Consider the following 24,222-nt stretch of genomic DNA (forward strand, 5'->3'; position numbering starts at 1 on the left):
TTCATGCGCCAGTTCCTTTAATAATCTGGATGGAGATTGTCCAGCCCTCCGATTTTGTCCAATTACGTTCGTAGTTTAACTTCTACCTCTGATGTGGTAATATCTACCTCCATATCCTCATTCCCGTTTAACGTCCTTCCATCATCCCTAAGCTCCTCATTAGCCTTATTAAAGACTTAGGCAAAGTACTTATTTAGATATTGGGCCATGCCTAGGTTATCCTTAAGCTCTATTCCATCCTCAGTGTATAGCGGTCCCACTTCTTCTTTCTTTGTTTTCTTTTGTTTCCTTTTCCCTTTGTTTGCACAGAAAAATAAGCCAGATATGATCATATGGGTGCTATATACTGATACATAGGCTGAGGACCCAGTAACCCATAACCAGGACCGGCGCTAGGGGTTTTAGCACCCTAGGCGCATGGCAATTTCGCTGCTCTGCACGCTGGTCCCGCGGCTCCGGTGGAGCTGCCGCAGTCGTGGCTGTGGACGGTTGGCTGCTCCCGCGGCTCTGGTGGAGCTGCTGCAGTCGTGGCTGCGGGAGGTCCACCGGAGCCGCACGAGCAGCCAACCGCCCGCAGGCATGACTGCGGCAGCTCCACCACAGCCACGGGAGCAGCCGACCGTCCGTAGCCACGACTGCAGCAGCTCCACCAGAGCCGCCTGCCTCCCCCTCTGGCAAAACACCGCCCACCAATAATCCTGGCGCCCTAGGCGATTGCCTAGGCCGCCTAAATGGAAGCGCCGGCCCTGCCCATAACAGTCCATGGCTGTCCCACCAGACTCCTCGGAGTTACTCTTGGGGGAATTCTATGCTAGCTGTTCTGGTGCCACAACGGCCTCTGCTGGGCAAAGGCAGAACTGCCATACTTCTGGGACAGAAATGTATTTTTTGCTAAAAAAAAAAAAATTCAGCAGGACACATGACTTTTGCAGATGCATAATAGAGCAGAATTCTCTGAGGAATATTAGGGTCAAGGATGGGGCAGTCAATTTTTTTTTTTGTCACGGTCTAAATTTCTTGGCCAGGGTATAATTTCTTGGCAAGGTCCAGACTCCAGAGGAACATTTTTCACACTACAAGTGCCCCTGTTCAACACATAGCAATGCTGTGTAATACACCCAGGGCTTATATTGTATAACCTAAAAATAACCTCCAGGAAAGATGTAACCAATTAGATCTGAGACTTCGAGAAAGTACATAGATAAAATGTCAGATGCAAATATTAGCATTACATATTAGCAAATATTAGCATTTTCAGACAATTGTTTTAAGTTTGAATTTGCTTTGAGTTTACAAGGAGTATTAACATTGGTTTGTCAAATAAAATGTATTTCTTCCTGATCTGGACCATATTTCCCAGCCTCCACGTTGGTGTCACTAAGCATAACCCTAAAGTAACTTAAAAGGTAAAAGGCAATAAGGATATAAAGTCTCCCTGTGTAGGCCTCAGATGAGCAAAAGTCCTTCCATGTTTGAACTCTAATCGACCTAAAAGGCTGGCTGATGGGAAAGGCCACGAGTAACAGCCGTTATCAGTTGCAACAGTTCTAATTGGTCTAAAGCAGAAATAATGAGGCCTGTGCACCTTTAGCAGAAGGACAAGATAACTTGCAGAAGGAAAACTTACTAACGAGCTGCCGCGGCCAAGTTTACTTAATGCACCTGTGCTTACGTAACTGCTACGGGGGAGAAAGAAGTGTGTGAGAAAAGAATGCTGCAGCCAGACAGAAGAGGGAGGGGAAACGGGGGCTTGCTAGTCAGCGAGAAAAGTTCTCATGGATATAATGGAACAGATTGCTTGTTTTAGCGGGGCTGGATCTGAGGCGTACTAAGTCTCCCAGCCCCGCTTTGAGATCTCAAATAAACTTTGCTTGCTTCTCCCCTTGGAGTGTTTATTGGCGCTAAAGCACTCCGGGCATGAATCACTGTTGTTTGCCTTGGGCACCTCCGGTGTCTGCAACATCCATTGCTAGAGCACCACCTTCCCAACAGAAGGGCAGAGCATCCAACCCAATCAGAGCATGCTGCTGGGGTCTCAGTTAGTTTGTTCACATAACGGTCCAATCCTGCCCTACCCATGGAGACCATCTCCCTCCTCCACAATGCACAGCTTCCCATGGTCTATGGAACAGGGCTCCCAAAGTCACTGCTGAGGGCAGGTCTCTCACAGGCTGCACAGGATATGTGCCCCCTCCATCTTGGTAGTCCATCGATCTGATGATGACAAATCTGAGCAAATCATCTATTGTTGGTCTCATGATGTGCCCTCTGATGGCTATACAAGCCAATTCCAGAGGTGCACATTTTGCTGCAGATGGTGCATGGGAAGTTCGCAGTCAGTGAGTTGTGCGCTGATGGTGCTCTGTGACATCGTTCACGTGCCTCTTGTAGACGCCGGCAGTGTCTTCCTCAAAGGTGATGCAGGTATTTCTGACTGTTCCACGCAACTGTGTTCTGTCGCTGGCGGCGTCCTCAAGGTCCCTGGGTTTGATACTGCTGTACTGCAGATTGGCTTTGATGGTGTCCTTGTAACTTTTTCGTGGACGACCTATATGCTGGATGCCCTGGGAGAGCTCATCATAGAGAAGCTGGCGGGGGATTCTGTTGGCATCCATGCGGTTGACATGACCGGTCCAACATAGCTGTGTATTATGTACAATACACACATACTTTAAGTCTTGTAATGCTCTTCCTCGTTTCTCAGGAGACAAGATCCCTGTGCTCCTGCGGGTTCTCATCGTGGAATGTCCAGTAACTTCCTAGAGCAACGCCCTCTGCGGCAAGAGCGCAGAGCAGGAGGGGACAACCAATATCTTTCTCCAGTGGCAACAGGAGGTCAGAGTTACAATAGGCACACTGGGATTGTCAATCCCAACACATTCACAGGTGGGGAGGGATAGCTCCATGGTTTGAGCATTGGCCTACTAAACCCAGGGTTGTGAGTTCAATCCTTTAGGGGGCCATTTAGGGATCTGGGGCAAAAATTGGGGATTGGTCCTGCTTTGAGCAGGGGGTTGTACTAGATGACCTCCTGAGGTCCCTTCCAACCCTGATATTCTATGATTCTCTATGAATAGGAGCTGCAGAACCTGAGTATTTCAGAAGGACAATAGGACTGGAAACTTCTGCTTCTGGCACACGCTTGGTGACCTGCTGTGACTGGTTTGCTAGCTGTTGCCCTAGCCTGAAGGCCAACTATAGCAGAGTGGTGTAAACTGGCACCAAGAAATGTGACACGCCTGTTATGCCCCATCCTGCCATTTTCACTGCGATTAGCTCGGCTCCTGGGGAAAGTCAAGTGAGTGATAAGGATCCAAGCTACTGACAGCTATCATTTAAAATACTCATTAGCTATTTAATAGCAATACAAATCAACCACGCTGCCCTAGAACAGATCCTAAAGCAGACACCCAGGACACAACCCACAAACCCTTTACCTGGAGATATGTCAGCTGGCCAATATCATCAGGAAGCGATGTCAGCTGGTTGTCATGGAGATCTAAAACCTAGGACAGGAGGAGAAGATTCCATCTCAACTAAGCTTGTGGTGAGGTGTCACATTGTAAGCACAGAAGGAGAGCAGTTACCTACCAGTGAAAGTCAGTCTGCCACTTTCAAAGGGCCCTAAGAACATCAGGCATCCATTTCCTATTGACTTCCAGTAGGAGTTGGGCACCTAACTCCTATCAGTGATCCATTGTTCTTCACGTCCAGCAAAGGAAGGACAAGAAGTAATGGGCTCAAGTTGGACCAAGGGAGACTTAGGTTAGATATTAAGAAAAGCTTTCTAGCTCTACAGATAGTTCAGCACTGGAACAGGTCACCAAAGGAGCTTGTGGAGAATCCCGGTCACTGGAGGCTTTTAAGAACAGGTTGGACCAAAAGCTGTGAGGGATGGTCTAAGTTTATTTGGTCCTGCCTCCGTGCAGAGGGCTGGACTTGATGAATTCTCCCAATCCCGTCCAGCCCTGCATTTCTATGACTCCAAGAAAAACCCAGCCTCTGCAAACAAATGGATTCTCGGTAGCGCCAGTGATAGGAGCTCAACAGCCACCAGCTGGTAAAGCTTCCTGCCACTGCTTCCTGGGGATGAAACTGAAGAAGCCTTTGCACTTTGCTGCCAGTCCCTAGAGGTGAGAATCAGTTTGATGGGTACAGGGCCGGCTCTAGGTTTTTTGCCACCCCAAACAAAAAAAATGTTGGCTGCCCCCAGTCCCAACCCTGGGCACTCCCCCTCCCACACCCCCTGCCGCCCCAGCCCTGGGCTCTGCCCCTCACCCCCACCTGCACCCTCCTTCCACCCCAGCCCTGGGTTACTGGTAACTTGCTCCCAGGGCAGGTCATTCGCAGGAATTTTGGATGTGCACAGAACTCAGAGGATTAGTTCTCATGTGGTTACAGAACTGCTGTAAAGTGGAACAATTTTCGGCTTGTGTGATTGGAAGATATCTGGATGCATATTATAAGACTGCTCTCCGTAAATGAGAAAAGTTGAGGTGCCTTTATTATTCTTTTTGTTCCACTATTAGTTTCTATGGGGAATTGTAATGCAATATCACTGTCTTCCTTTTAAACAAACAAAAGGCAATGGCTGTTGAAAATAGCAATTCCAGTCCTAATAACCCTGGAAGGCATTTCTTGCTCAATTTTATCCTACTTTTTCTACAGCAAGTTACAGTGGATCAGTATATTTGATTTGGGAGAAATGAAGTAACAGCTGCTCAAACTGAGACTGAGCTGCGCAAGAGCCAGACACGCTGGTCTGAGTGGCACGGGAAGGAGCTGGAGGGTTGGAGAAGGGGTAGGAGGTTCCGGGGGGGGGGGGCAGTCCAAGGGACAGGGAGCAGGGGGGGTTGAATGGGATGGAGGTTCGGGGGGGGCAGTCAGGGAACAGGCAGTGGTTGGATAGGCATGGAAGTCCCAGGGGTTTGTCAGGGGACAGGTAGGGGGTGGGGTGCTAGGGGGGAAGTTGGGAGGGTCTCAGGAAGGGGTAGTTGGGGACAAGGAGAAGAGAGGCTTAGATGGGGGGTGGGGTCCTGGGGGGCAGTTAGGGGCAGGGGTCCTGGGAGGGGGTGATAGGGGACAGGGAGCAGGGAGAATTGGATGGCTTGGGGTTTCTGTGGAGGGCAGTCAGAGGGAGTGGATGGTGGCAGGGTGGGCCTATCCTCCCTGTTTTTTGAATGTTAAAATATAGTATCCCCTACCATTCACAGTGCAACTCTCCACTCACAGCATGCTGTGGCATGAGGTCCCCTTCCTTCCTTTCCAGTTGGTAGTGGCCAAGGGAATGCTGGGAAATGTAGTTCTTTCCCTGCTCCAGGGCTGGCTCGATAGGCAAGGAGCTAACCAAGAAACTACAGCTCCCAGGGCCCCCTGTTGGTTCTCAGCTCCCATGCTGGATCCCTGCCACCCTGCAAATGCGCTGCCTCAAGCAGGTGCTTGCTTTGCTGGTGCCTAGAGACGCCACTGGATGGGTAGGGGGTTTATTTGGTTCATTCTGCAGAACAGAGACACTGTTACAGGGTCACAGGTTACCTTCACAGTTATGAGATTCAGGAGACTGCAGGACTTTGGAACCAGAGATGTTAGATTATTTGTATGAACAATCAGCACCTGAAGAGAAAAATAATATTGGAATAACATCACAGGAGATATTACAGCCTGAACAACCATATCCCCATGGATTTCATTCTGTATTCAATTATTTTATTTCTGTAAGGGGTTCAGACCCGATTAGATTAAATATTAAATAAAATATTTATTTGCATGAGTGGAACTGGCTGCCACAGGAGGCCAGAGTCAGATATCACAGCTCAATTTAAATGGGGTCTGGATAATTTTCTGATCAATAATACTTGAGGTCATGTAGGCTAAGACAGCAGGAGATTTGATTCATTCTAAGTTAACTCCTTCAGGGGCTCAGCAAGAATCCCTACACATAGTCTCCTGTGAAACGGAGGCCCATTAGTGGTTCACTACTCTCTGACAGCAACTCCTATCAGGCTTGACAAACTCACTACACCTAACATACTGCTATCATAGTATTTGTCTGTAAAGGTCATGTGAGGTATTACATGAAAGCTTATAGAGCAGTCCCCAAACAGGGAATCCCAAAGCAGTCCCCAAAGCAGCCAGGAACAGGGTCGTGGGTCAGGGTGAAGAATGTGGACAGGGGTAAAAGGGCCAAGGCTGGGGCTGCAGCCAGGGGTGAGCCTGGGGCTGGGAGCGGGGCCACAGCCCGGCTGTGGTGGAGGTGCTGAGGATGGGGACTGGTGCAGGGCCGGGAATGGAGCCACACTGAGGCTGGGGCCAGGGCCAGGCGTAGGGCCAGGGACACCTGGGGGCAGGAGCAAAGCAGAACTGGGGGCGGGGAGGGGCTGGGTAGCATTCCCTCCCTGTCCCCATGGCAGCTGGCCTGGGCACCATGGCACCCCCTGGATGTTCCTCCATGCCCCCATGGGGGGCACGTCCCATACTTCAGGGACCTCTGGCTTATGGTATACTGGTCATTGTAGGCGTTGTGAGATGTATATATGCGGGATAACTAAGAAGTTGTATGTATGTGCTACAAATGTGTTCAAACCACATGAACAGGCGGGGCTGATGAACCAGTTTGTCGCACACACAGGAATGCTGGTTTACATCAGAGACCTTGTCAGGCAGATAAATCAAGCAATGCAAAAGCCAACACAATGGGAGCTGCATTTGCATGCAAGTCAACAGGAAAAGCCAGGCTGACAGGGAAGCAGGGAGTGTGAAATCAGCCTGGGAAAGCACTGGGGTCAAAACAATGCATTTTGGGGAAATATAAGGAGAAGCAAAAAGACATGTTGTTATCCATGTCCCTGGCAGAGGGGAGTGATTCGTGACAATTATGGATCCTGGTTTTGACTGAAAACCAGCAAGCTCTGCAGATAGACTTTGAGGGTGAGAAAACTGCTTTAGCCAAAGGACTGTAGCCTGCTAAAGTTATGTTTAGTCTCTTAGAAACGTCTTATATTTTTGTTTTTATTTTTAACCAATACTGTTTCCATTACCTTTATGCACCATCACTTAAATCTCTATCTTTGTTAATACATTTCTCTTGATTTTATCTTAACTACATCTCAGTGCTGTAATACTAAGCAAAGTGTGAATCCTTAGCTGAATCAAACAGACTGGTGTGTGTGGAGTCCCTTTGGAGATAGCGAACTTGGTAATTTCTGTGAGTGTCCAGTGACAGGGGCTGGATACTGCAGGGAATGCCTTCAAGAGGGATTGGAGTGCACCTAAAGTTAACTGGCAAGGCAAAGCAAGGCTGGCAGAGCTTCTGAGTAGATTGTTTGACTAGAGTGGTAGGGAACTGACATCGTGTTTAGCACCAGCAAGTCTCTCTCTCTCTGAAGCAAGGAAGTAACAAGATAACAGACTCCTGTGTGCCCCAAGAAAACATCACAACACTCTCTATATATAGCATTGCACAACTGGCCAAGTGCATTAAGGACAGAGATTTCATCTTCCTCTGAAGCATCATCTAAATGTCCATATACGCTACACAGGCACTTCACATACTATAATAACGCTTAGTTAGTATTTAGACTTCTCTTACCTTTTTTTGCAAAACTTTACATGTTGCAAAAGCGCCATAAGGAATCTGAAATCAAGCATAAAAATAGCTCAATATATCACAACGATACATTGCAACATGCCCTTACTTTTCTAAGCACTTCTAAAGTATCCATCCACAGGACTGAACAATCCGCTTTCGTTAAAAACCCAACTGATTCTAAGATTACTGGTCTCTGTCATTAGTCAATAGCTGGTCCCAGGACCCAGCACTTCACTGCACTGCTGTGAACGTCAACCAGTGGTTCTGGGCAGCACAACAGGGACTTCAGGCTAACAGAGAATGTGCTGCTAGGTCTGGGCAGCTGTCCAGGACTTGGGCGGCTTAACAGGCAGTGTGCAGGTCCCTCAGAAGCCCAGGCACATTCTAAATGAGTCACTATACAAATGGGGATCCCAGCATATCTTTGTAACCCCCAGCACACACCCTGGCCAAATGGGAAAGGATAGATGCCTTTACATATGTTGGCAACTGTACAGAAAACTGAGATCAGCGCACACTTCTAGCCAGCATCAAGCACCACGGCACATTCGGAACCGCTGATGCTTTGACCTGTCTTGTTCACATGAAGGTGAAACATCAGTTGGTTTGCGGCTCACAGACCATCAGGGGGCCAGAATGTGAAGATGTGTCTCGCTAAAGGGCGTGGCAATTCTTCACTCACTATTACTGTCCTTGCTTTTCAACATCTGGGTTGTTCCAAGTTTGTGGGCAGCCTAGAAGAAGACAAAGCTAGGAGAGGGGCCTTGCTCTGCAGTTAGGGTTTCTCTCTCTTCTTAAAGCAGTGGCCTAGTTGTACTGGAACCACAGACTTTTTCTGTACAGGTAAATAAGCACAGGTTGCAAGATTCCTAAGTCTAGTACTAAAGGGATAAAGTTAAGAAAAGCAACCGTTATCCTTTCATAGATAAATTCCCTGACAATGAGATATATTAAGCCATGGATTCTTAACCTGGGATCACAATAAGGTGTCAGGGGTCTTGATCACCCTTTTCTTCCCATATTGCTAGATGGGAGGGTGTTCCTAATACGGAAAAGGTGCAGAACTACTGTCTTGGGCCACAGAGAAGACTTCCCAGGAAAGAGGTAGAAGCCCCACACTTCAAGAGATGAACTAGACTGAACAAAGAGGGAACAATTCAGCACGGATAAAGTGATGACACAGATAAGTTAAGAGGTTCATCTCTGTCTCTAGACCAGTGGTCTCCCACCTTTCTATGCCCAAGATCACTTTTTGAATTTAAGGGCAACCCAGGATCTACCCACTGCTTCCATGAGGCCCTGCCCCTTCCCCAAAGCCCCACCCCACTCGCTCCATTCTCCATTGGGACCGAGGGGTTCGCAGTGTAGGAGGGGACTCTGGGCTGAGCTTGGGGGATGGGTTTGCGGTGCAGGAAGGGGTGAGGGGTTCAAGCTCTGGGAGAGAGTTTGGGTGCAGAAGGGGGCTCCAGGCTGGGGCACAGTGTTGGGGTGCAGGAGTGGGTAGGGGGTGCTCGCTGTGGGAGGGGGCTCAGGACTGAGGCTTGGGGTGCAGGAGGGGGTTCAGGGTACTGGCTCCGGGAGGGGGCTCAGGGCTGCAGGTTGGGGTGCGGCCTCCGGCTGGGCAGCACTTACCTCCAGCAGCTCCCAGTTGGCGGTGCAGCATGGCTGCCACTAAGGCAGGCTCCCTGCCTACCTCGGCCCCATGCCACTCCTGGAAAGCGCCAATATGCCCCTGTGGCCCCTGTGGGGAGGGGGCAGGCAGCACGTGGCTCTGGGCGCTGCCCCTCTCTGCAAGCACTGCCCCCGCAGCTCCCATTGGTCACAGCTCCCCATTCCCAGCCAATGGGAGCTGTGGCTGTGATGCTTATAGGCAGGAGCAGTGTGCGGAGGGAGACCCCCTGGCTGCTTCTGGAAGCGGCGTAGGTCCAGGATAGGCAGGGAGCCTGTCTTAGTGGCAGCCCTGCTGTGCAGCTGGAGATGGTGATCAACTGGGAGATCCTCCAGGATCGACCAGTTGATCGCAATCGACCAATTGGTGACCACTGCTCTAGACTCATCAGAGTATAACGACTGAAGTTCAGTACTGGGAGGAAATGAGAGAACTGGACAGGTCCCCTCTCTCTGCAAATCACATACCTCGGAGAGTTCACATTTAGATATATCAAGAATGTCATCAGCACCAGCTTCTTTTGCCTACAGAGAGAGAAAGAGATAGAGAAACGTGCTGCAGCTTTGGAATGCTTAGAGAGACAAGGGGCCTCTTGCTGCATGTTGGCTAAACTACCCTGCTGACATAGAAATTTAATCTTTGTTATGACCACCATAATCAAAGGCCAGTATTAGATGCAAAGTATATTCCATAGTTATACCCGCAGCCCTGCTCATGCAACCAAGAAACTAAATTCTACAATACAAACATTGGTTGTGCAGCAAAGTGAATTTCTGCATCAAGAGCAGAGACATCACTTACTTGTGCGAGAAGATTTTAACAGTGAGCATATGGAAGTGTTTTAGTGACATAATTCCTGGTTCTCTAGGACTGGAGAGAAATAGATCATGCCATGAATGAGAGGGAGGCTCTACTACATAAAGGGACTACTGTAAAAATGACACCTCTTAGTCAACAGACTTACTCCCTTTGTGCACTGAGAATCAGATTCTGCTATCTGTGGGAACAAAAGTAATTGCTGCTGCTTTCTAGTCCTGCTACAGGGCTAACTCAGCTGGTGAAAGAGGAGCTGGGATTAATTCCTTCTTGCGTAAAGCAGTTATTATGTTCCAGTGAGTAGCACTTGTGTAAACCTGTTGCTATCACTAAAGGCAATAATGAGGTTGCACCAGTGAGTGTAACTTGGCCTCCCGAACTTATTATGATTAGTGATGCTCATAGGATGGAAAGTGTCCAGCTTGACTCGGAGCCCAGACTGAGTCTGCAAGGCTGGCAGTTAGAAAAAAAATCCTTTCACTTGGAGAATAAGCACAGCCACTATGGCAATAATCCTGGGACAACAAAAACCAGGCCCTACAGTGCTAGTTTTACAGACATTTTTCCAGAGCAGAGACACACTTTGGGCCTCACCTTGTGTGACGAAGTGGGACAGTTCTTAATGTTTCCTCTGAATACTGTGTGGGTGCCTCAGTTTCTGGCTGACACTCTATCTCCTGACAACTAATGGCCCGGGACCTTCCCCCCTGCAAGGGGATGCTAAAGGTGTGGGAGAACAAAGAGGTCAGGTGACCTCCTGGCCCAGGAAAGGAACTCAGCAGAGGAGGAGGGGCTGGAGGGAATTTCAGTTTGGAGCTGGCTGGGGATGGGAAGCAAGGGCAGATGGAGCTGTGTGGCTCACTGGGTCCCAGAAATGGACCCAGCTGACGGGTTGTTTTAGACCATGTTCCTGTCATCTAATAAACCTCGGTTTTACTGGCTGGCTAAGAGCCACGTCTGACCGCGAAGTAGGGGTGCGTGCAGGACCCTCTGGCTTCTCCAGGACCCCGCCTGGGTGGACTCGCTGTGGGAAGCGCACGGAGGGGCATATGCTGAATGCTCCAAGGTCAGACCCAGGAAGGTGAAGCCGTGTAAGCTTCTTGCCCTGAAGACAGTCTGCTCCAAGGGAGAGGAGGCTCCTCAAAGTCCTGACTGGCTTTGTGGGGAGCAGTTCCAAAGCATCCCCTGGGGACTTCGTGACACTCTGCACCACTACAAGCAGTAGGAGTTTCACCACTCACTTCAAGGGGGAATGGATCAGGGTCTTCAAGTGCATAAGCACGTAGGCCCTGATGCAGGAGAATATTTAAGTACATGCCTAACTTTAAGCTTGTGAATAGTCCTGCTGACTCAAAAGCTCTATCGTGTATGCATCTTGCTGAATTGGGGCCCCTCAGACAAGTTTCAAGAAGCAAAAACTCAGTTCCAAACACCACCTAAGCTTTATCCATGAAGGTGGAAGTTTGAGTGAATTTTGGGGATGGTGGAGTAACAGACTGATAGCCCTGGAGACCAAAGCTCCCATTTATTTCCAGAACAGGTACAGTCCCAGCAACACAGGGCAAGCTGCCCCTTTACTGCCCCACCAATGTGCCAATCCTGACCTGGTGCGACCATATCTGGAGTAAAAGGGTAAGTTCACTGTCCTTGGCCTCTCTGCTGAGATTGTCAATGAGGGGGCCAATAAGTAACCATTTTTGTGTATTTTGTGACATGTACACCTGTCCCACTAGGAACTAGCCAAAGACCCCCTCTCCGCAAATTCATTTCACACAGTCTACTGAAATGAAGGCAGCTTACATGAACATAAAAGTGAAAGGGAGTTGTGAGGGGGAACCCGACAGAGGCTAACAACTACCACCAAGTCAGTCCAATTTGTTGATTGGACTCTGAACACATGAATCACTGTAATGTTCAGACACAGAGAAAACCATCATTTTCATTGGTCAGGCTTCTGGGGTTACTAGGAAGAATTAGAAGTAGCTGCAAGTCACAAGAGCAATTCTTCATAACACTCAGCATCCTCATCTCTGAGCTATTAAAAGATACAATGACCAGTTGGAAGAAGAGTTCTTCTAGTCCAGGGTTTCTCAAACAGGGGCCACCGCTTGTGCAGGGAAAGCCCCTGGCGGGCTGGGCCGGTGTGTTTACCTGCCCCGTCCGCAGGTCCGGCTGATCGTGGCTCCCACTGGCCACAGATCGCTGCTCTGGACCAATGCCAGCTGCTGGAAGCAGCAACCAGTAAGTCCCTTGGCCCATGCCGCTTCCAGCAGCTCCATTGGCCCGGAGCAGCGATCGGCCGGACCTGTGGGCGGAGCAGATAAACACATCGGCCCTGCCCGCCAGGGGCTTTCCCTACACAAGCGGCGACCCCTGTTTGAGAAACTCTGTTCTAGTCCTCTGCAGCTTCTAAGGTAAATTACATTTTGGGGGTCTAATAATTTCCAAAGCAATGACTTCAGGGAGTAGCATCACTAATACCTATTTATTCATTCCTGTTTGCACCAGACAATTAGATGTAACTACTGTTATTAACCAGGTAGTCAAACTGATGTCATGAAGATATGTGTCAGAAAATACAGGGGCCAAATTCAGCTTTAAATGAAGGCTTCAGTGCAGAGCAAGACAGGAAGTGCTTAGAGAGGCAGAGCTTATGCATCATACCAGTTTAAAATACGCACACTGGATGCAGACATCCAAAGCAACATTTGATCCTTTGGCTAGCTAGTGTCTCTAAACAACTAAAATTATGAAGAGGGAAAAAAGTCTAAAACCGCTCATCTCTTCTCAGTTACACCAGCTACACCTCATCCAGTGCATAAGGCCTTTCATCCTGAAGCACTTTGCTATCTGCTTAAATAGGAATCAATCTCCCGCTACCAAAATGTGGCTACCTCTGGGGCAGAACATGGCAGTCATCCTATGCCCAGCACCACTCCACAACTACTTTTAGAAGTGGTGAAAAAACTACCTGGGGATTGTTTTAAGGAGGCAGAATATAAACCAGGGGACAGACCCTTAGCTGGTATAAAGCACTGTAGTTTCATTCACTTCAATGTAGCTATGACAACTTATACCAGTTGAGGATCTACTCCAGCTATCCTGGCCAAATCATAGTGCAAGTAAACACCTGGACTTTTATTCATTATTATTATTCACAGTGCAGCAGCACCTAGTAGTGAAAATGCTATAGGATCTGTAGTTACCAGTGGTTGGGAGTTCAGCTTAGCATCCTTATCCAAAAGAGGGATACAGAAAAGGGAAAAGCACCACCTCAAAGCTTACCAGGCACATTTGGTATTCAAGGCGCTTCCGAGCCTCATCACTGGGTTTCCTTTTACGGAAGAACAGCAGCATCTTTAGCTTTTCACTCCAGACCCGTCTCAGTGGCAGAAAGTGATCAGTGTAAACAAAGGCAGAAGAGTCAGGGACTGTATGTAACAGGTGTCGACAGGGAGCCTGGGTTAAGGAATTGCACTCTGAGTAAAACGAAGAGAAAATCACCCTCTCTGCATTTGTCTTCGTTTAGGCCCTGATTCTGCCAGATGATCCCCATAAATCAATGGGACTCCATGTTGGCAGAAGGATTAGAGAGCCCAATTGGATGGTTATTTTGCATCTAGGCAGTACCTGCCATTACATTAGATTATTTTATGCTTTTAAACCCCACCTTTGCCTTGGGCTAATGTAATACTTTTCAGGCACAAGCTTTTTAGACAGAAATACAGAATCCAAGTAGGATACTTCTCCAATTTTAATCACCTAATACTTTTGCTTAAAACATCTAGTAGTTTAAAGCCCATTTTCAGTTGGCAGACTTTTCAAAATACAATCACTTACATTCTAACCTATGTTTACGCAAGTACACCTAAACTTTGTCCATAAAATCAGAGTTAATTATCACCACATTAGTTATATGCAGTGTGGCATGGGCTGCAGAGATGATAAATTCCAAACTGCAATGCCCAGAGTACAAGCCTCTCAGCTCAAGCTTGAGTATTGATGCTGCAACCTCTAGTCTTTGCAGACAGTCTTGCCATATTAAACACTAGGGTGGCCTTGTTACACCAAATTATTGACTCTGGGACACATTTAGCCAATCCTGAATTAACCAGCAACTATGCAAACAATACCGCAGTCATGTAGTAACAACAGCAATAAGATGAGAGTGCTGTTAGCACACCAAGACCATTCCTATCTTCAGAAATGAGGTATGCATGAACTGAGATGCACTAGGGGTTAATACTGTTTGGAGATAATGTACCAAAAACCTCAAAAAGCTTTGGGATAGAGGGTTGCAAAGAGTAACTGAATGATTCTTTCTCAGATGAGCTGTGACTGGGACTATGTATTACTATCTGCTATACATGTATATGGCAGATACAGTCCCATCACAGCACCAGCCATTATTAAGATTTATAATATGAATAACAAAATAATGACATTAAGTTCATGAAAAATATGGCAGCTTTCATTCCCTCAGAATAACCTTCAAATGGAACAGTACAGCAGTCAGAACTAAACTAAGAGCAGCTAGCACCAGATGCAGAACGAGAGAATCAGGAATATTCAACCAATCCAGACCTGGCTGTTTGAATGACACCTAGTGCTTTATAATATGATACTCTACGTAGAAATTTACACACACAATACACAATGTTACTGGTCCATTACAAAGGTTTTATTGGCTGATGTTGGGGTGGCTGCATAACTCACAAGGAGTGAAGGCAGAAGTGAGTCAGGGAAGGCAGGGTTTCTTTATGCCTACCGTATCCCCACATATATTTTATATATGTCAAACACTGTAAAAGTGTTTGCAAGATTTTAGGTTTCTAAACTGATACGATTTTCAGGGCCTTACACCTACAAAGGTAGGCTGCCGTAGATTATATACGCCCAAACATGCAAGGCTGCAGTAGGTGAGGACAGTTGTAAATAACATATTGTAAAGACCTCTAAACATTAAAACAGTTTTCTGACATAAAGACGAGGGAAGTGGAAGGTCTGATACCTCAGGTCCTTCCAGGGCTAGAACTGGGTGCTTGGCATCCCAGTGGAAAGTGAAGACCTGGTTCTATCCCCAATCAGTTGTGAGACGTGGGCCCTTAACTATGCCCCTCCTCCAAGACTGAAGATTGCTGTGAAGGGCAGGATGAGCAGTTTAGAAGGAGAAATTTCAACCGGTTGTCTGGCAAATTGGATCCTTTAAATGGCAGCTGCTTGGAAACTGCTTGGAAATTCAGGCTGGTTGGGCAAGAAGGCATGGAACTGGTGTGGAGAGGATAGGCTGGAATTGGGTGCACAAGGAGACTGCGACTGAGAGCCAGGGGATGGAGAGGAAAATAGAACCAAGAGCCCGTGAAAAAGCAGAAGGTGGGAAAGCAGGGAGGCAGTGGGATGGGTGGAACACTCAGATCACATGAAGACCACTAACTGTGCTGACCTATCATTTAAATCAGATTCTGTACCAGATGACTGGAGGATAGCTAATGTGACCGCATTTTTTTAAAAAAAGGTTCCAGAGGCAATCCTGGCAATTACAGGCTGGTAAGCCTAGCTTTAGTACCAGGCAAATTGGTTGAAACTATAGTAAAGAACAGAATGATCAGACACATAGATGAATACAATTTGTTGGAGAACAGTTACTATGGCTTTTATAAAGGGAAATCATGCCTCACCAATCTATTAGAATTCTTTGAGGGGGTCAACAAACATATGGAAAAGGGTGATCCAGTGGATATAGTGTACTTGGACTTTCAGAAAGCCTTTGACAAGGTCCCTCACCCAAGGCTCTTAAGCAAAGTAAACAGTCATAGGATAAGAGGGAAGGTCATCTCATGGATCAGTAACTGATTAAAAATATAGGAAAAAACAGGTAGGAATAAATGGTAAATATAACCTCACAATATAAATATTACCTCACAATAGAGGAATCTGTAACTGGGACCAGTGCTGTTCAACATATTCAGAAATGATCTGGAAAATGGAGTAAACAATGATGTGGCAAAATTTGCAGACGATACAAAATTACCCAAAATACTTAAGTCCAAAGCAGACTATGAAGAGTTACAAAGGGATCTCACAAAACTGGATGACTGGGCAACAAATGACAGATTAAATTAAAAGTTTATAAAAGCAAAGTAATGCACATCAGAAAATATAATCCCAATTACACATACAAAATGATGGGGTCTAAATTAGCTGTTACCACTCAAGAAAGAGATCTTGGAGTCATTGTGGACAGTGCTCTGAAAACATCTGCTCAATGTGCAACAGCAGTCAAAAAAACTAACAGAAGGTTAGGAACCATTAGGAAAGGGATAAATAATAAGGCAGAAACGATCATCATGCCTCTATACAAATCTATGACACTTACATCTTGAATCCTATGCACAGATCTGGTTGCCCCATCTCAAAAAATATATATTAGAATTGGAAAAGGCACAGAGGAGGGCAACAAAAATGAGTTCGTATGAGGAGAGATTAAAAAGACCGGGCCTTTTTAGCTTGGAAAAGAGACTAGGAGGGGATATGATAGAGGTCTATAAAATCCTGACTGGTGTGGAGAAAGTGAATAAGAAAGTGTTATTTACTCCTTCACATAACATAAGAACCAGGGCTCATCCAATTACATTAATAGGCAGCAGGTTTAAAACAAACAAAAGGAAGTACTTTTTCACAAAACACAGTCAACCTGTGGAACTTGTTGCCAGGGAATGTTATGAAGGCCAAAATCACAAAAGAATTCAAAAAAGAATTAGGTAAGTTCATGAAGGATAGGTCCATCAATGGCTATTGCGCAGGATGGTCAGGGATGCAATCCCATGCTCTGAGTGTTCCTACCATCTGCCAGAAGTTGGGAGTGGACAACAGGGGATGGATCACTTGATTGCCCAATCTGTTCATTCCTTTTGAAGCACCTGGCACTGGCCACTGCTGGAAGACAGGATACTGGGCTAGATGGACCATTGGTCTCACCCAGTATGGCCACTCTTATGTTCTTATTCCCCTCCAGTGCACAACCTACTATCAGTTACTCCATTAGCTCAAGTGGCAGAGGTCTATGACGTGGATCTAAAGGTTCCAACCACATTGATGACACATGTGGGTGTCAACATGTCAGATACCATATGACCATGTAATTACAGACCGTACCATGCATACACGCAAGGAGGCTGATTTAAGGTTGCACAAGCACTCTTGCATACATTCCAAGGCCAGAAAGGACCATTGTGATTAACTAGTCTGACTTCCCATAAAACACAGACCAGAGACCTGCCCCAAAATAATTCCTAGAGCAGATCTTTTAGAAAAATAGCCAGCCATGATTTTAAAATGGTCAGCGGTGGAGAATCCACCACAATCCTTAGTAAGTTGTTCCAGTGGTTAATTACCCTCACTGTTAAAACATTTACACCTTATTTCCTGTCTGAATTCTAGTATTTCCTAACTTTGAGTCATGCCTGAACTTCAAACCTTTAATAATGTTCTTCTAACAGTTTTCTGGGTATATCTGCACCTCACCCCTGTGAGCACGCTCAGTTGCACGGCCCTGTGATACACTTCTTTTATCATGCACCTTATATCACCTGCGATGTGCAAAGGGAGACTGTGCCAGCCTGTTTCTGAAGTACTGACAAGCCCCGAGCCAGCCACTCAGCCGTGCGGCCAGAATCTCCCCTGGGCGCGGGACCTGTCGGGGGCAGGAAGGGGCCTCTGGCCAGGACGGGAGGCTGACGGGCCATTTGCAGGAGGGGCACCGCCAAGGCAAGCAGCCGCTCCCCTCCCAGCTCAGGCCGCACAGCGGGGCCGGGAGGGGGGCGCTCCCCCCTACTCGGTCTGTCACGGACACCTCTGGCAGGGGGAGCCCCACGGGACCATGGCACCTGCGCGGTGGTACAGCCAACCCAGCCTCAGCGAGCCCGGGGCCACGGCCGGCGGCGGCGGCGAGCTCCACAGACAGCCCCTCCCCGCCCGCACGGCCCCCCCGGCACGGACCCCGGCGGGCTCCTCTCACGCCCGATCTCGCTCCCCTCCTCACCACTCTCCGCTGTCATACCAGGGACTTCCGGGTGCCCCGCCCCCTCGGCGGCCGGGTCACGTGACCTGACCTCCCGCCACAGAAGAAGCCAGAGCCTCCCATTCTCCAGGCTTGGAACTGGTGAGGGGTGGAGCGAGCCTCCCCGCCATCCGGAGCCATAGGGACCTGCAGCTACACGGGGGATTTGTTATCGTGCGACCCACCCATTCCTCGCTAGGAGCCAGGCCTGCTCTGAGGGAAGGGGAGAGACCTAGGCCCCGCCTTGGCCTTCCCTCCTTGAGGGCCTTGCCCACAGATAACATGGCGGCTGGGCCGCTCCCTCCGAGGAGCTCTGTACTCACACCTGATACGGCGACCAAGCCTCCTTGCTGGGGGCTCCGCCCACACCTAAGATGGCGGCTAGCGGGCCTCTGGGGGCCTTGCCCACACACAACATGGCGGCTGAGCTTCCCCGCCCGCCTGAGGCTCTTGCCCACAGCTAACATGGTGGCCAGGGTGTGGCTTGCATCTGTCTCGCGAGATCTCAGCTAGTATATGTTGCGCGATCGGCGGCAACGCAGGTCTCTTGCGCGCTGTTGTAGGCTGGGAGGTGAGGGGCCGCTGCCCGTGTCTCGCGCCCCGGATCCGGCTCGGGCCCGCCGCCGCCATGCCGCCCAAGTTCGACCCCAACGAGATCAAAGTCGGTACGTTGGGGGCAGGGCCTGGGCCCGCGAGGCGCGGGAGCCGCGGGCTCCCCCGGGGCGCTGGCGGGCGGGAGCCGCTGGGCCCGGGCGGGGGAGCGCGCTCCCTCAGGCGGTGTCCGCCGCTTGTCCGACGTGGGCGGCTGGCGCGTCTGCTTTGCCGGTGCCCGGCCTGGGGTGCGGGCGCGCCACGCCCCGAGGCCTGGCAGCGCCCGCCTGGGCCTGCGGCAAGCCGAAAACGCGGGCGGCCGGGCCGGGCCGTGCAGCGCTAAATCGGCCGATTTCTCCTCCCGCCTGGCGAGGCGCGGCGCGTCCCGGCCGGGTTCCCCTGCGCAGCTGCCGTCCGGCTGGGGCCCTGGGTGCCACGTGGCTGTTCTCCGCGGGCAGCTCAGGCTGCACGTGCTGCGCACAGCCGGACCCGCCGGGGTTTGTCGTTGGGTGCAGGTGGCAGCAGCCAAGCCTTGCAAGCGGCCTCGCGCTGTGTGCGCTCACTGACCTGCCTGTTTGCTTTTGCCGCAGTGTTCCTGAGATGCACCGGCGGGGAGGTCGGTGCCACTTCTGCGCTGGCGCCTAAAATTGGCCCTTTGGGTTTGGTAAGTGGTGCTGGGAAAGATGTTACTATATGTAGCTCACGGTATTAAAATGTGCTTAACAAATGCTGCCAAAATTTTCTGTAACTGATGCTTGGATGGCTAATCTAGTAAAGGGGTATAATTAGGGTTAAATTACTTTAGTCTAAGGTAGAGATTTTTGACCCAGCGTGACCGTCTAAACCCGCCCCTGCAGAATAGCCATAAGCTGAAATGTAAGTATGTAGGTATGACTCCTGATTGAGTCAGTTGCCTCTTTTACTGCAGGAATCCAGTGTACCCGCTTCCCTTTTAGATAGGAACTCTGTTCAGTGTCTTGGCAATCTCTGTAAAGTGTATAGCTACTCTCAGTGCATGACAATTGCTCAACATAGAAAAGACTTGGCTCTTCTAAAATGCTGTAGGGGTTGTCATAGATGTGAATTTGATATTTGTGACTGGGCAGAGAGCAAACTTGCAAGAAATTGAATTTAGCATTGTTTTTGTATAACTGGGCTATTGTATCTCTTTAGTGTGGTGTGTGAACATGTTAGTGCACCTTCCTGTGTGTGAGGGGGCTGTGGTATTGAGATGGGTTCTTGGGGGGACTGGAGGGAGAAGTGTGATGGGGAATGACTGAGGGTGGGAGTGGATTGGTGCAAATGGCCAGTAAGGGCAGAGGGAAAGCTGTCTAATGTGTGTTCAGCCGTCCCTGATGCCACTTCTGGGTTTGTGGCTTGCTCTGCTGAAGCATTTCTCTCTCCATGAGATTGCAGAGATACTCCAGAGGGTTTGTATTTGCCCACATCAGTGAATTGAGCTGTTTGGCAAGAGGGAAATCTTTCAAATACAGCAATAAAAATAACTCCAGGTACAGGGCATGAAGTGTACAATATAATACAGGAGTTCAAACAAATGGGTGTTGGAAAATCTCACTCTGAAGAGAGAGTCAATTAAATGCTTGTTCTTGTGTTCAGTCTCCCAAAAAGGTTGGTGATGACATTGCCAAGGCAACAGGTGACTGGAAGGGGCTGAGGATCACCGTGAAACTCACTATCCAGAACAGGCAAGCTCAGGTACTAAATGCCAGAAGGGATGGCTTAGTGGTAGAAGCGCCAGGTTTGAAACACCTGGATTTGCTGGAACCACAAATGTCAATCCCGGCAGGGTCGACTCAGCCCTTCATCCTTTCGAGGTAGATAAAATGAGTTCCATGCAGTTTACTGTGTGGGGGTCTCCTGGACAAGACCTTAAAAACAAAGTCCTTCCTAATCTCTGTAGGCTCTGAAGAGCTGGGGAGTATCCAAGGCCAGAACTGCCTCTGGCCCACCATCCAGAGGCAGCTGCATTTTAGTGTGTAATTCAGGGCTGTCTAGACTGACAGTGCTGTGTGTTTCACTGTGCTCAGAAATAGTGAGTGTCTGAGTCAAGAGCAGGCATCAAACCAACTGTCACAGTTAATAACAGAATGGAGAGAAACAAATGGGTTCACCAGTCTGCCAGGGTTGGTATCCAATTGGTCTTGGAACCATGACAACAACAGTATTGAGAGAAAGTTTCAGGTGTAACCTTTGACTGATAAATACTGGAGGTGGGAGATGGAGAGCAAGTTTTTATACCAGGGGAACACTGTGCCAAACAGAAATATTCCAACTGTTCTTCAGTATACTTGTAGCCACCCGCCACCATGCCTGTCTTGTACTGAAGTGACTGGTGTACTCCAGTGGTGAGCTGAGAGGAATCCCCAGCTTAGGAAGCAGGGCTGTTCTGTTTGTGGAGAGCTCTGTGCCGAAAGGCTGGGAACATTGAGTTACATGTCTTTCCATAGAGAAGAATAGTAACAAGCATGTCCAGTACACACAGGTGGGAGGATGATCATAATTATTTTCTAGTAAATACAATGCATTTAGACTAATTACAGTTCTGTGTGAGTTGGAGGATGTGTTTAGTTAGCTCTGTCTTGAGACTGACTAGTTCTTCTGTCAAGGATTCTGGATTTGCTTTCTGACCTCAGTATTGCCTAAAGAAAACATGTGCCTCTCCCCCCTTTTAGATTGAGGTTGTCCCTTCTGCCTCTGCCCTGATCATCAAAGCCCTCAAGGAGCCTCCTCGTGACAGGAAGAAGCAGAAGAACAGTAAGATTAATTTATAATATATGGAGCTATACCTATCTCATAGAATTGGAAGGGACCCTGAAAGGTCACTGGGTCCAGCCTCCTACCTTCACTAGTCAGACCAAGTACTGATTTTGCCCCAGATCCCTAAGTGGCCCCCTCAAGGATTGAACTCGTAACCCTGGGTTTAGCAGGCCAATGCTCAAACCACTGAGCTATCCCTCCCCCCCTAAGATTCCCCGCTTTACTAACTTCCACTGGTCACTAGTGCTAAGTGGTGCATCCAGCCACCCCAGATCTGGCTGGCTGTCACTTAACTTGCCTGCCTCCAGTTTACTCCTGCAAAATGGGAATATTTGCCAACCTTGTAGGGCTTCATTAATGTTGTGAAGCACTTTGAGATTCCAATCTGAAAGGCACAGAAGTACAATCCAAATCTATCGAAGGGAAAATTACTCCCTAGGATGCAGGGAATTGTAATTATTTGCCTGTGGATCACTGTACTTGTATGACCAGCTCAGTGGTTCTCAAACTTTTGTACTGGTGACCCCTTTCACACAGCAAACCTCTTGGGTGCAACCCCCCAACAATTTTAAAACACTTTTATATTTAATGCTATTATAAATGCTGGAGACAAAGCAGGGTTTGGAGCTGACCACTTCTGAGCCCTTGAGGTGTCACGACACCCAGTTTGAGAACCCCTGAACTAGCTGGAGGATGTCTTGTCTAACAATTTGGTAAAACAGCCACCTGCCACTGTACCTGTCTAGTATGAAGTGGCTGGTACAATCCAGTGATGAGCTGATAAAATACACCAGCTTAGGAAACAGGGTGATTCTCTCTGTGGGTAACTCTGTGCCAAAGTCTGGGAACACGAGATGATAAACCAAGACCTCATAAGGAATGAGTGTGCTGGTGTATTATCCCCATACCCTCTCCACTCCCAGGGCTGAGAAGTTGAACTGATTTGGTTAACACTCTTGACTCAGAAGTGATTTGATTTTGTTCACAGTTAAACACAGTGGCAGTGTCAGCTTTGATGAGATAGTAAACATCGCACGCCAGATGAGGCACAGGTCCTTGGCTCGGGAGCTTTCTGGTAAGAGCAGTATGCTGCTAGGGGGTTACTATTGTGGTGGCTACCATAGGCTGGTCCTGAGTGCCTGAACCAACTTAGCCTTCTGCAGCCCATCTGAGTTCAGAGACCCTCATCCTGCTTGTCTAGCTTGCCTGCAATGCAGCTCTGGGCTCCATGCCAGAAACTTCAGCCTCTGGTGTAGATTTTAACTTACAATACTTCCTGGTGTGAAGAGGTAGATTCATGAGCGTTGGACAGTCAGGTTGGCAGAGGCAGAACATGTGTCTTCCCCCTATATTCCTGACCCTGTCACAGTGCAGTCTGTTCCCCAAGGGGACTAGCTGGTCCTCTGCTGACAGATACCTGGGCATTAGCTAGCTTTCTAAACTACAATATAAATCCTCTTGAGTAGCTTGCATATCTGATTCAGTTTCTCAAGATACCTTCGTTTTAGAAGTTGGTCAGACCCATTTAGTAACAGGCCTGTCTTACTGAGATACATTCAGCCAAGTCAGCTGTGAGGGGGAATACTAAGGGAACATGTGAATCTCCTTCAAGAAGGTCCTCTGTACCTTCCTGTCAACCTGGAAAGGTCACTGATGTTTCAGGACTATCTCCTGGGTATGTCAGTGCTCTGCACTCATGCAGGAGACCCATGTACCAGGGCATGCTCATTATGCCCTCAGCTGTGAATCCTGCTAATGCACCTTGCAGACCACTGGGGATGGAAGTTATGGCTTGTATAGGTAGAAAAATGGCACAGGGCAGTGGCCTTCAACCTGTGAGCCATCGATCTCTGGTGATACCCAGACTATGCCTAAGATTTCCAAAGGGATCTGCACCTCCACTGAATATTTTTTAGGGGTCACTGGACCCCAGGAGCATACCATATAACACATGCCAAGCCTCCTTGTACCCATTCATCAAACACTTCAGCATTTAACAGACTTCCACCGGGAGAGAGAGGTGCTCAGGAATTAACATGCTGTTGTAAGTCACTGACTGCTGCTACCAGCCTAGCAGGGACACTCCTCTTCCTTCCCTCCTCCCCCCCCCCCCCCCCCCCCCGGCCCCCAGCTCTAGAGCTAACTCAGACCAGCCTGAATTTTGTTTCAATGTCACACCCTGTGTTGTGGGGTGGGGCTAAGATGTAGTCTCGTGCTGTTACATAGAACCATTAAGGAGATTCTCACCCACGGACTGCCAGTCTGTTGGCTGCATATGATGTCATCGATGACATCAACAGTGGCACAATAGAGTGCCCAGCTGTAAGTCTCAAACTTAGTTGAAATTGACTAGCATTGACTATAAACAAATATCTCTTTTACTAATGGGAGTCTTGTTGTTTTCTTTTTTCAACAGAGCTAATACAGAAGCCAAGAACTCACAACACAAGTTAATTAAGATTTTTTTGTAACAATTATGAAACCTCAATAAAACCTGCAGTTGTCTGAGAATGATCTGGTAGTTTAAATACAGAATCCAGGCTGTCATCTGAAGGTGCAAAATGCTGGAATCTAAACACATGGTTGGTTCCAGACAATCTGTATTATGCCACATCAAGATTACAGAATTTTTTCTGGTCACATAGTGAACTAATATTTACTAGCTACACAGGTTGTAATCAAGATACCGCCTGAATTTTGAAATGGAGAAAACATGCTACA

The 24,222-nt window shown here is 48.3% G+C and overlaps 2 protein-coding genes and 2 non-coding genes across 8 annotated transcripts in view; 3 read left to right on the forward strand and 1 right to left on the reverse strand.

The window, feature by feature from the left end:
• Positions 1-18,652, reverse strand: part of LRSAM1 (leucine rich repeat and sterile alpha motif containing 1) — a 59,226-nt gene extending 40,574 nt beyond the window's left edge. Inside the window, exons 1-6 of one of the 5 annotated variants that reach the window (XM_032795192.2) lie at positions 18,115-18,652; positions 13,359-13,532; positions 9,725-9,781; positions 7,589-7,633; positions 5,536-5,613; positions 3,438-3,506 (exon numbers count right to left, since the gene is read on the reverse strand). In XM_032795192.2, coding sequence (XP_032651083.1) covers positions 3,438-3,506; positions 5,536-5,613; positions 7,589-7,633; positions 9,725-9,781; positions 13,359-13,430 — 321 coding nt within the window. In that variant the 5' untranslated portion in view covers positions 13,431-13,532; positions 18,115-18,652. Of the gene's footprint in view, positions 1-3,437; positions 3,507-5,535; positions 5,614-7,588; positions 7,634-8,558; positions 8,726-9,724; positions 9,782-13,358; positions 14,109-15,991; positions 16,050-18,114 lie in introns of those variants that run through there. The other 4 variants (XM_032795175.2, XM_032795167.2, XM_075060550.1 and 1 more) reach the window with 4 other exon arrangements.
• A 12-nt stretch (positions 18,653-18,664) lies between these two features.
• LOC116833605 (large ribosomal subunit protein uL11) lies at positions 18,665-24,012 on the forward strand. Its single transcript, XM_032795223.2, has 6 exons — positions 18,665-18,797; positions 19,314-19,387; positions 20,341-20,439; positions 21,417-21,498; positions 22,490-22,576; positions 23,918-24,012. The coding sequence occupies exons 1-6, from the start codon at positions 18,761-18,763 to the stop codon at positions 23,953-23,955; spliced, it is 417 nt and encodes a 138-aa protein (XP_032651114.1). The 5' UTR covers positions 18,665-18,760; the 3' UTR covers positions 23,956-24,012.
• Positions 21,042-21,171, forward strand: LOC116833625 (small nucleolar RNA SNORA65). The gene has a single exon (XR_004375736.1). It is a non-coding gene; the product is annotated as a small nucleolar RNA SNORA65 (small nucleolar RNA).
• LOC116833628 (small nucleolar RNA SNORA65) lies at positions 22,227-22,354 on the forward strand. The gene has a single exon (XR_004375737.1). It is a non-coding gene; the product is annotated as a small nucleolar RNA SNORA65 (small nucleolar RNA).
• Positions 24,013-24,222: the final 210 nt, after the last annotated feature.

The sequence above is a fragment of the Chelonoidis abingdonii genome, chromosome 24 (assembly GCF_003597395.2).
Source record: "Chelonoidis abingdonii isolate Lonesome George chromosome 24, CheloAbing_2.0, whole genome shotgun sequence".
Classification (NCBI taxonomy): Eukaryota; Metazoa; Chordata; order Testudines; family Testudinidae; genus Chelonoidis; species Chelonoidis abingdonii.

Bases quoted from the DNA above. Each gene is read 5' to 3' on its own strand.
- LOC116833605 (XM_032795223.2), top strand. From the start codon at position 18,761: ATGCCGCCCAAGTTCGACCCCAACGAGATCAAAGTCG. The intron at 19,388-20,340 runs GTAAGTGGTGCT...TCTTGTGTTCAG, and splicing joins AAATTGGCCCTTTGGGTTTG to TCTCCCAAAAAGGTTGGTGA. The intron at 21,499-22,489 runs GTAAGATTAATT...TTTTGTTCACAG, and splicing joins CAGGAAGAAGCAGAAGAACA to TTAAACACAGTGGCAGTGTC.